This window comes from Trachurus japonicus, chromosome 14 (assembly GCF_045865225.1).
Source record: "Trachurus japonicus isolate A0001 chromosome 14, Traja_1.0".
Classification (NCBI taxonomy): Eukaryota; Metazoa; Chordata; class Actinopteri; order Carangiformes; family Carangidae; genus Trachurus; species Trachurus japonicus.
Genome location: NC_140920.1, coordinates 26,101,659 through 26,114,497, shown reverse-complemented (window position 1 = coordinate 26,114,497; position 12,839 = coordinate 26,101,659). Strand labels below are relative to the sequence as shown.

Below are 12,839 nucleotides of genomic sequence, written 5' to 3'. Positions count from 1 at the left end.
TCTGCTGTTTCTTCTCTCCTGACAGCACGCTGCTCTGAGATCCGTGGGGGGGAAGAGCATCACATAAAGTCAGGATGCTTGTCATTCAATCATGAACAGCAGATGGAGGTGAGTTGAAACATCACTGAGACACATCAGAGTGAGGTTGGGACGGGACAGCGTGTTTCCCCCCCTCTCCTTCAACCTCTTTCAGACAGAACTGCGGAAGAGACAAGTTCGTTTGTTGCCCACCGGTGGCGGACCTTCTATTTTCGACACCACCCGACCCCCTACTCATCCTCCTCCTCCTCCTCCTTTTCCTCCTTCACCACCACCAACACCACTACCTCCTCCTCCTTCTCTTCCTCCGACCGTCTTTACCCGATAAAACAACAACAGCCACCGAGGAGACCAGACTCCAGCCTGGCCGCCAGCAGTCACAGGGAATCAAAATAACAATTTAGTGAAGAGCAGCAGCGCCGGACTGGACTCTCACAAGGATGCTACTCCAGCACGGACACTACTAGACGGTCCAAACAGCCGCTGCCAACATGTTCAGACGAGGTAAGAGGAAGACTAATTCACTTGTTTTTGTTGCTGGTGATGGGGAGCGCGTGTGGGTGAGTGTGCATTGGTGTGCGTGTGCGTTGAGAGAAAGAGTTGGTACAAATTCTTGGAGTGCTTTTCTTTAGCCTATTTAAAGATTTTCTGGCCAAATGGAGTCGCAGACGAGCCTCTCTCTCTCTCCGCTGCTTTAACTACTTCCTGGCCGTCCTTCAGCCGCTCTGTCGGCCGGGACTGGAAGGACAATTAAATATTTATCCACTTCATGTAAAAAATATTCTTAAAATAGCGAACCGCTGCCGCACTGCAGTTTGGAGGACTTGGCTGCACGAGAATGGCAGGTGCTGTTTTCGGCGCGCGCGCGAGTGTGCGCGAGGGAGAAGGGGGAGAAAGAGAGCGCGTGAGAGTGAGACTGTTGTTAAAAAAAAGAAAAAGAAAAAAAGTTTAAATTGCTGCTTTTGTGATAAAAGTTACATCTGGTTGGGCACCCTGTGCGCGCGCGCTTCAGCCATATGAGTGCACCGTTGTGTGGTTAAAGTGTGTAGACAGAGTGAGGCGGTACACACACACACACACACACACACACACACACACACACACACACACACACACACACACACACACACACACACACACACACACACACACACACATCAGGATGTTTAGACCGGAGCACTGAGGGACAGACAGAGGGTGGCTCCGGCTCCTCGCGGGCCCCACAGAGGATAAAAACTGGCAGGCACGCGCCCGCCACCTTGCTGTTTACACTCACAGTGACACGCGGCTGCTTTGTGGTGAGAAAATGTATGAGGTTTTTACCACAGTGACCTTGCCTGTGCATGTGTTGACAGGAGAAGCTCCAAATCCCTCACACTCTGCCTCCCTCGCAGCGCGTGCATGCGCAGATGAGCGTGCACATGTGTGACAAATAGGAGGCCTCGTTAACATCACTTTGACAGATCCTTAAAGAAAAAAAAACTGCACTCCATCTTTTAAATAACACCCATTCTGTTTTAGTTAAAATATGATGCAAAACAGGAAAGTGCACACACACACACACACACACACACACACACACACACACACACACACACACACACACACACACACACATAGATACACACATACACACATTTGAAAGAGAAGTATTTGTGGAGTGGTGACTCATCTGCCAATCCCCCTCCCCTCCCCCTCATAATAGAAAAACATTCTTTAATAGAGACACGGGAAGTCTGTCATTTGTCATTTCAATGCAGCCCAACGCAGAGGAGGGAAACAACACGCACACATCCATGCACATCATTATCTATTAGCTCACTTGGTTGGCCCAAGTCAGGGCACAAGCTGGGCGATCTCCTCATTAAGGGTGGGACCAAATGGGCTTGACAGAGGGCTGATTAGTGCTGTCATTGTGTGTGTGTGTGTGTGTGTGCGTGTATGACAGAGCAAAAGAGAGACGGAGAGAGCGCGCTGGCTAGAGGGAGACAAGCTTTAATTTTAATCTCCCTGTAATTTCAGATGGAGAGCACCCACCCACAAAGACACATACACACACACACACACACACATGCACACACAGTGGTGATGATGCGCTGCTTTGTATCTCCTCCTACAAATATGTGACTGTCAGTAACAATAATAAAATTCAGAGTAATTGTGCAGTCTGCCTGAGATACAGTTATCTATGTCTGTCACCTTTACCCACGGTATCTCTCGGTGGTGGGATAAAAACAAAGGGAAGCGAGTGAGGAGACGGAGGATAAGTGTTTTTGTGTAATGAAACTCCCTCTCTCTTTCTCTCCTTGTCCGTCACTCGTTCTCTCTCTATCTCTCTGCTTGGCCGGCTCCCGCTGCCAGCCTCAGTCGGAGAGGAGAGAGGCCTGGCAGGCTGATTGGCTCCTAGCTGGCTGGTTTGGGAGGCTGCCGAAGCTTTGTTTCCCAGCTTGTTTGAAGCTGGATTTGTTTCCCTTACTTGCCTCTGTCTCCCACTTTCAGTTGTCTCTATATTTATCTATAGTTTCTTTTTTCTACACGGACCCTGTGTGAACAAAAACCTGTCCAACCCTCAAATTTAATTAAGAACACAAACTATCTTATTAAAATCAACACAAATGGAAGGCCCTCCCATTACTGAGTTTCATTTGTATCTTTCATGTGTTCACTCATAACCAACGCATCTTCTTATCGTTTATTCATTTGGCTATTACCGGTATTTTTTTCAATTGATTACTTTGTATATAAAATGTAAGAAAATTGTGAAAAATGTTCATTATAGTGGACAATAATGAGTAAAGAACTACAAGTTATATTAGTTTCATCTTTCTGGTTATCTAACCAACAGTCCAGATCCAAAAGATGTTAAATTTCACTATCATATATTTGCAAGAAAAGCAAAACATGCAAATATGTGGCATTTTATGGATATTACTGAGGGAGCAATAAAATGATTACAAACATATCAGCTTATTCAAAAAATGAATAATTAATTTACACTGTTCATTTGCTACCTGTAAATCAGAGCAAGGGAGTACTTAATGAACAAAGGCCATGTTTATTCTGATCAGGAATCAGCGTGAGAGTGAATTTAACAGGCGTGTGGGAGAGGTTTTACAGTCCTGACAAATAAATCAAGTGTAAATGATCAGTACAAACATCTTTTTTATCGTCATTCCACCCATCACTCTACTCTCAATTGAACTTAATCCAATCTGATGCCAACTTGACGTAGATTTTTAGAATAAGAGACACAGCGAAATTGATGGCATCATTCAGAGGAGACTCCTGAGTCTATGTCAGAAGGCAAAGTGCTCTCCTCTGGAGTTTTAAGATAGATACATGTATGTGACTCAAAACCTGAGATAAGAGCATGCAAACGTCTGAAGAACAGGCTGCGGATGTATATGTATATATATCCTTGAACTGGAGTGACAAATAAATACAGTGAATTTATTGAATGCCTTTTGACCTAAAGCGATGACAACATAATGTGTAGTTTGGTGCACGCAGAGCGGTGCTGTGTCAAGAAATTTACACAGGGAGAAACTGAAATTGTAAAACAGTTGTTAGCAGTTATCAGAAACTATAATTTGTGCCTGAATTAATGTGCATATGTTCTTGCAAAGTATAGACTGGTACACTGCATTGAATATCATTTGGCTACTACTGTAAGAGTGTCTGATTGCATTGTCCACATCATGGATGGATAAAAAAATTCTCACAGGCCTTGTTTGAAGTAGGCCTGTTCGATTAATCGTTTTAAAATCTTAATCACAATTATTTATTTTGTTATTAAAAACGTGAAATCGTAAATCGTACCCTAACTAGGGTAATTACGGTACAGCCCGCGTTCATGTACTGTATCTGGGCTGCACTGGGTTACCGTAGTGACTTGCTCCCATCACGCTTTCCCCAACAAACATCTCGGCGTTTGGCTAAGGCCAACGAGGATTTTATTGCCAAAAAGAACAACAGCCTCTTTCTACTACACAGTTACAGCTCGGCTCGACTCGACTCGGTTTAGGTCTTTTTCCATTACAGCTGAGTTCTTCAGCGGGGGTGGGGTCGATATATCACCACGGACCATTTAACTCAGGTGACAGAATAACAACAGTGCTGGAACAGATCAGTGGTCGCTGCTGTCGGTGTGTAAAATTATTTGATTCTCGTGTCGGACGTCTACTGTTCTGGTGACAACGCAGTTGGTTGACGTCACATTTTAGTATAGTAGACAGACAGACTGACTGACTTTTAGCCTCCAGGTCCAAACAGAACAAACAGCACACATAAAATAGTTTCACAAAAAAATTGTAATTGGAAATCGGTTTTTGAGAGAAGAAAATCTTGATTTTATTTTTGGGCAAAATCGAACAGCCCTAGTTTCAAGTGGGAAAAAGCTTAAAAATGCAACCGTTTTCAGGGAGGTGCTGGTGAGTTAAAACCAGAACCTTTTTTCATCCATGATTCTAATTAGATTTATTCACAATGGGCATAAGAGATAATGACATCCAGGGGAAGTGCAAGTCAGGCTGAATCCAAAAAAATGATGTATCACGTCTACGTGTTCAGATTTTAGTGAGTTACATCTCAGAGAAGCCGTACAAAGGAGTACAAAGTGCGGGTTTGATGAGATCGTTTGACATTTTGGGAGAATAATGTCACACTTTTGAAAAATTACTGCTCCTACATCTTTGAGTGGTGAACTTGAACTTCTAAAGGCACAACACAGTCTCTGCTCCCTTATCATTACTTAATTTAATTTCATCCTCTCGCTTTTCCTTCTTGGTTCCTCCAATGAAAGCACTGTAATCCACAAAAAACGTGCAATATCTGAACTAGTGAAATGTTCTGTGATATTACCTTCAGCCATGATAATCTATAACTAACTTCAGCTTTGTACTGAAATCCACTGATCAATATCAATATGCGACGGTAAAATTGCAAGTCACTGTTCATTCAGACTATAGCCTCAGCCTAGCTCCAGGGCCAATGGCTTTCTCAGGGGCCTAAATGTGAATAAAATCTGGCCTGATTATGAAACTTTCCAGCAGCAGAATGGAGTTCCTGCTCAACTTGAGCTTTAACAAAAGAGAAATTTGTCCTCATCCAACCCAAACGTTTTCAGTACATGCTGCACATTCATGCACCAACAGTGACCTGTGTGTAATTCAAAGCAATAAGTCATTCAAGCTAATTAGGTTGAAATAATTCATCATCTGCAAACCTGCGTGCATTCTCGTCGCATGAATTTCATTTCATCTATTTTTCAAAATGTGTACAATCATCAAAACAGTTTATTAGCATAAACTGTATCTGATGGCATGGTGACAAAGACTAATGTCACATCCTTTCTCTCTCTCATCTGACGCTTACATTGGCACACATACATTCTGCCCACAGGCCATTGTCAAGTCTACAGTCAAACAATTAGAGGCTGCCGTTACTCTTTTGTGTTGCCACGCACACGCGTGTGTGTGAGTGCGTGTGTGTCTATTTACAAGCATCTATGATAGCCTTGGTGGATGATAATAACATATGGATTTGCGACAAAATGTTTATTCGGGTCGTGAAGCACCAAATGGTGGGCTAATTGAGTGCTGAGATTGATCCAAATTTGCTCTTGCAGTAGTGACATCCTGAGGCAGTGGCCAGATTTTACAGATTAGACAGAGGGACACAATACGAGGACGCCATTCTTCTCGCAGATTCTGTGGATTTATCTACGGTGGCCTGGAGGTGCAAATCAACATTACAAAACATAAAACACTTTTACAAATTCTGAAACAAATTTACATTTCAGAAAACAAAACTACAAGTCTTAAAACAAAGTTACATTTCAGAAAACAAATTTACATTTCAGAAAACAAAATTACATTTTAGAAAACAAAATTACATCTCAGAAAACACATTTACAAGTTGCAAAACAAAATTACAATTCAGAAAACAAATTTACAAGATGCAAAACAAAATTACATTTCAGAAAAAAAAATTACAAGTTGTAAAACAAAATTACATTTCAGAAAAAAAAATTACAAGTTGTAAAACAAAATTACATTTCAGAAAACAAATTTACAAATTGCAAAACAAATTTACATTTCAGAAAACAAAATGACAAATAACATAACACTTTTACAAAGACCAAAACACTTTTACAATATCTGAAACAAATTTACATTTCAGAAAACAAATTTACAAGACACCAAACACTTTTACAAACACCAAGACACATTTACAAGTGGCAAAACACTTTGACAAACTGCAGAAACAAATTTACAAAAAGGCCAACATCAACCGGAAAGGGAATGTACCAACCCCGGGGTTTTTCAAAATAAAACCAAAAATAAGAAAACGAAAAAACAACTCTTTTTCTCAGTATTCGTTTCCAAAACTAAAATGAAAAACGGATAACGACTCGTTTTTTCAGTTTTCGATTTTATGCTCAAATGAATAATGGAAAAAAAACGGATAACGAGCGTTTCTCGTTTCATGTTTCATGCAATTTTGATCTGAAGTGCAATGAGCCGGAAATGACCGTGATCCGGAAGTGACAGTCTCTGCCTTTACTGCTAGAGCCCGCAAAGTAAAGGATAATGTATAGTTCGGAACCTGAAGGGGTTTATTTCTCCATAACAACCGACCAACTATACATTATCCTGCTTATTACACGGTTTACGACTGAAATTAATTTGAAACATATGTTGATCAAAATACATGTCAGCCCGAGTCAAACGTAACCTGTACTGACGTAATTGACTATATTCATGGAGACCACTGACACCTGCGTGATTGAGTGGCTCACAGAGGTAGACAGGTAGTTTCTGACGCATGGACTTTTGCTGAAGCAGGATCGAGTCCGGCTCCACGCGAATATGTGAAGATTATTTTTTCTTCACTTTATTTTTTTTCATGTGGCTGGTACGTAGTGCTCACTCACAGCAGCATATTCGCGATAAATAAACCCCGACAGGTTGTATGGAATTTTGATAATCAATCAGTGGATCGATTGATTGATACAGTGTTACAATGTGTGTAGTGGTATCTGTCATAAACAAGAGATTTACTGTTTACGGGGTGCGTTTGTGTCGCGGACTCGCGGTGCCACCGGGACGAGAGGAGAGCTGACACCGGGTCAGAGCTTTTTATACAGTCTATGGATCAGAGGCTCTGATGCAGGTTTGGTTTCCAGCCACGACGTGGAAGCAGCCTCCACTCTGCTTGTAACAAGTTACAAGTCATTTCATCACACATCTAAAATCACAATTAGTCCGAAGCTGTTTAATGACGGTAAAAGGTAAATATCCTGCATAGTTTCTCTTTTCCTAGCTGCGCTGATCAGAGCAGCGTCCCTAGCAGCGGTCTGTTATACTTGACGACGGTCGCAGCGATGGACCAATCAGAGAGCAGCATCTGGCCGGTGTTATGGCCCAACTGGTTTCTGATTTAACTGGTTACCGTACGGAACAGCTGCAGCTGTTTTGCGCTTCCGTCACAACACAACATATTACAGTAACAGCGAGTTTCAAGCCACAGTTCACATCTACTGCAGCGAATATGCTGCTGTGAGTGAGCTACGTACCAGCCACATGAAAAAAAATAAAGTGAAGAAAAAATAATCTTCACATATTCGCGTGGAGCCGGACTCGATCCTGCTTCAGCAAAAGTCCATGCGTCAGAAACTATATGTCTACCTCTGTGAGCCACTCAATCACGCAGGTGTCAGTGGTCTCCATGAATATAGTCAATTACGTCAGTACAGGTTACGTTTGACTCGGGCTGACATGTATTTTGATCAACATATGTTTCAAATTAATTTCAGTCGTAAACCGTGTAATAAGCAGGATAATGTATAGTTGGTCGGTTGTTATGGAGAAATAAACCCCTTCAGGTTCCGAACTATACATTATCCTTTACTTTGCGGGCTCTAGCAGTAAAGGCAGAGACTGTCACTTCCGGATCACGGTCATTTCCGGCTCATTGCACTTCAGATCAAAATTGCATGAAACATGAAACGAGAAACGCTCGTTATCCGTTTTTTTCCATTATTCATTTGAGCATAAAATCGAAAACTGAAAAAACGAGTCGTTATCCGTTTTTCATTTTAGTTTTGGAAACGAATACTGAGAAAAAGAGTTGTTTTTTCGTTTTCTTATTTTTGGTTTTATTTTGAAAAACCCCGGGGTTGGTACATTCCCTTTCCGGTTGATGTTGGCCTTTTTGTAAATTTGTTTCTGCAGTTTGTCAAAGTGTTTTGCCACTTGTAAATGTGTCTTGGTGTTTGTAAAAGTGTTTGGTGTCTTGTAAATTTGTTTTCTGAAATGTAAATTTGTTTCAGATATTGTAAAAGTGTTTTGGTCTTTGTAAAAGTGTTATGTTATTTGTCATTTTGTTTTCTGAAATGTAAATTTGTTTTGCAATTTGTAAATTTGTTTTCTGAAATGTAATTTTGTTTTACAACTTGTAATTTTTTTTTCTGAAATGTAATTTTGTTTTGCATCTTGTAAATTTGTTTTCTGAATTGTAATTTTGTTTTGCAACTTGTAAATGTGTTTTCTGAGATGTAATTTTGTTTTCTAAAATGTAAATTTGTTTTCTGAAATGTAACTTTGTTTTAAGACTTGTAGTTTTGTTTTCTGAAATGTAAATTTGTTTCAGAATTTGTAAAAGTGTTTTATGTTTTGTAATGTTGATTTGCACCTCCAGGCCACCGTATTTATCACATTAGAGAGCTCAATCATCTTGGGATGCGATGACTGGAATCAAATTCATATGATAATCAATTACATCTCTGATGCAAGTCACAGCGGAGAACAGGATGTAACGCATCACCACACACAACCAGCACATTCACACACACGCACGCTGCCACACGCAGTGAGTGTCCGTGCGATGGCTGTGCATATCAATGACCTTTGCAACAGCTCCTCCTGCCTGATCTCAAGGTCACTCACTGACTCCTTTCTTCTGCTGTGTGTGAGCTCGGCGAGGTCTGCCCGCTCTGTTCAGCCTCATCCTCAAGTCGCACCACAATTTTCTGGCATGTGAATACCATTTCCAATCAATGCTCTGTGTATAAATGCGTTGAAATAATTACGGGGTAGTGTGGGGAGGGAGGGGGGGGGGGGGGGGGGGGGCATGTTTGTGTTTCACAAGCTCTCAGCTTCTGCGTTCTCACCAACACGATGCTAAAATTAAAAAGAAAGAAAAGAAAAAGAATCGCTTAATGAGCAGGGATTGTTTTGAACACCAAAGTCTTACAAATGATGCAGTATGAGCATGAAATGGCCCTGCAGTGTTTCAGTCCAACTTTCTTAAGCTCAATCACACACTTATCTTTTCGTACAAACACGCTGTTCTGCTCTCACTTTTTTCTCTGCAGGTTACAGAGCAGGTTACTGGATCCAGCCGTAGCAGAGGAAACATTACTCTGCACTATTTTTTTGCATTGTTTGTTTTGCTGTGCTGGTCTTACCGTTACTAACACTTTTTTTTTTTTTTTTTTTTGGTGTGAACAAAGTGGAAATGGTTTATGCCTCGGCTCTCTCTAATTAGACTGATGCTGCTTGTTTAATCGCAGCTGCAGTACAGTTGTTGCTGAAGTGTTCATAAATACGGCGGCGCACTAATTTGCTTATGAATCTCGGCGGTTCACCTTGAGAGCCCGGTGCACACGCAGCAGGAAGGTCCCGTGTGAGTGGAGTGCCCAATCAAATCAGACATTTACGCCCCATCAGGAGTCCTGTGGAGGCCTCTGATGGTAGGTTCACTTAGCAACGGCACCGGGGCCGGCTGTGCATGACTGTACAGTATGTGCATTTGTTTGTGTGTATGAGTGTGTATGAGAGAGAGAGAGAGAGAGAGAGAGGGGAGGAGAAAGTGAGCGGCATGGGTGTGTCTGAGTGGGAGAAAGTTTTGGGATGAAAGTGACACAAATGTGTGTGTGATCGCATAGCATGAACACCGCCATTAGGAACACTTTTGTAAATGTGTGTGTGTTAAAGTGTGTGTATGTAATGTCAAGGCAGACATGCAGAAAGCTACAGAGAAAGTGTGAAATGACATAGGAAGAAAATAAGTGATAATCTGGAAAGAGACTTCACCTGGAGAATAAGAGAGAGAGCTGGTGGCAAGTGACAAGGGACTGGACTGGAGCTGTGTGTGTGTGTGTGTGTGTGTGTGTGTTGTACATACTACGTTGTGAGGAACGGAAAGAGTTTTTAACCAACAGAGTGAGGACATTTTGGCCGCTCCTCACTTTTTCCAGTGGCTGTTTGAGGGTTAAGACTTTAGGTCATAATTAGGTTTAAATTAGGTTAAGAGTAATGCTTAAGTTTAGGCATTTGTTTTGGATGGTTAAGGTTAGGGTAAGGGGCTAGGGAATACATTATGTCAATGAGTGTCCTCACAAAGATAGATTTACAAGGATGTGTGTGTGTGTGTGTGTGTGTGTGTGTGTGTGTATGTGTGAGATTTCCTGTCTCTCTCTGCAACTCTTGTATTTTCCTGTCATAGTTTGACAAGCCAGTCACTTGCAGGTGAATGAGCCACTATTATTAATGTTAATGCTGGCACGCCTCATCTCACAGACCATAAACTTTAAGTGTGTATAACAGATTTCTGAGAACGCGATAAGAGGATGGATATCATATCAGTCTTCTTTGCACTAAGCACAGAGCTATATAACAGTAGCTTAAGCTAAGCATTAAAGCCGGAGGTAGGGGAAGCACCTTGAAACTTTACCAAGCAACAGTGCATCTTTGTGTTTGTTTGATACATACATAGAAATCTAAAAATATAAATTAGACTCTGTGGTGAGTCACGTGTTTGAGCTATTTCTCAACAAACAGGAGTTTCTCCATCAAGCTGCGATGCCACTTGCCAGATTGACGAGCACACAATCAGAGAGTCACTGCACCAAGAAATAGATGCAACATGTGACATTGCCTGAAGGCACTCATTTTAATTTGAACATTTCTCACCATTATGTAAAAAAAAACAAGATATAACGATACATTCAACTGTAAGAAAACGTATCCTCTAAAATATCGAACTATTCCTTTAATCTAAATCCATCAACTTGCGCATAATCGTCAGCGGGCTGATGCTAACCTCAGAGTCCCAGATTTATTCATAGTTGCTGAGGCATTAAGTCAAAAACTGATGGCTGCATTATCGATGAACACACAGCACACAGCACATTGCTCAACACACTGACAGGGAAAAGAAAAATTCAAATCCTTTGTGTCTAACTCCCATGCAGGATATATCTCCACTATCCCTCCTCTCCCCTCAAATCTCCTCTCCTCCCATGTCTTCTCCTCTGTAGCTGGTTCGCTCTGTACCTGTTGAATAATTGATAGCTGTTTTGGTTTCCGATAAGGCGTTTTGGGGTCCACAGCTCTCAGCAGTAAAGGCTTGCTGCTCTCCCCCACGGCAGATCACACGGCTCAGTCCATCCTTTTCACTCCCTCTCTCTTGCCTTTCCTCAACCCGCCTCCCTCCTTTATTTAAAGCTTGTCTTCGCCTAATCCACACGCCTGGTATTCTTATATGTGCCACTCGCGTTCCCTGAAACATGTTTGCATGCGTTGGGTCTTTTGTAGCCGACAGCTCCTACGCCAGGTTTTCTTCTAGATAAGCCCTTGATATCCATCTTTGTCTCCTGATTACAAACAGCCCTGCAAACATAAATAAATGGAATACGCTGGGTATTACCATGGAAACAGAACTTGCTGAGACAGAAAAATAAGTAATAAGTAAGTAGCGAGGTGTTTACCATGGCCTCTGTGAACGGCCCCGTCCTGCAGCAGACCTGCCCTCACATGAAGGCTGCTGCACGGTGGACAAGATACCTGAAACACTAGGGGAGAGTTTCTTGTTTGAAGTGGCTGAGTCATCATTGCAAACACGTCTAGTCCAAGTTGTGAGGCAGTTACCATCACTCAGCAACTTCTTTTGGTCCATCACTTTATATCCCTGTTTGTCATGCCTTGGAGATAAGACAGTAGGCTATCTTGAAAACGAGGTGGAGGTGGAGGGGGAGGCGGGCGGTGCAACACTGAGCCCTCTGGGAAGAAAACATTTAACGTGGCAACATCTGCCATGATGCTACATGCAAGCACACACTGCTGTAGATGACTTTGCAACATGGATCCCAACTGCAACCACGGAAACATTTTGATGGAAACATAATTGCAACAGGATTATGTTCTTTTAAAGGGACAACGAGGAGTTTTGGAAAAGCGAAGCGTTTTCACACTACATTTATGAGCCTCCGCGCACCATGAAATTCTTTGACCGGTGCAAGACAGACTCATGTTTTCACTCATCAAGAATTAAAGTCAGAGGTTCGAAGACGATCACATACCGTCGTAGTCCCGACCATAAACGGTGATTCGGCGGCGTTATTCTCATGACTCGCCCGGGCAGCGTCCGCAAAACCGAAAGTAAAGAAATGCTGGTCGGCTCGCCCAGCATTTCCACCACTACTAATAATAACAAAATAACGATAGAGACAAAACGATATATTTATCGAAAATGGACCCATTAACAAGTGTGGGTAACGTAGATTCATCCACATTAATATGAGACTTTTTTATTGTTGCGGAATTTTTTGTTCTGCCGATGGAGAAACTCCTTGTTGTCCCTTTAAATAACTGTAGTTAATTAACACATGTAAAAAGTTGCAAATCAGCCTTTGCAGATCATATTACATTGTCGAACAGACACTGAAATGACACAACCATTTTATTGTGTAGCCAATTTTATCTGGCCCTCTGTGTTGTGTTTGGTACGGACTGCCC

The 12,839-nt window shown here is 41.9% G+C and overlaps 1 protein-coding gene across 1 annotated transcript in view; it reads left to right on the top strand.

Moving 5' to 3' along the window:
• Window positions 1-308: 308 nt before the first annotated feature.
• Window positions 309-12,839, top strand: part of rtn4rl1a (reticulon 4 receptor-like 1a) — an 86,098-nt gene continuing 73,567 nt past the window's right edge. The window contains exon 1 of the mRNA XM_085798622.1: window positions 309-543. Coding sequence (XP_085654748.1) covers window positions 531-543 — 13 coding nt within the window. The 5' untranslated portion in view covers window positions 309-530. The remainder of the gene's footprint in view (window positions 544-12,839) is intronic.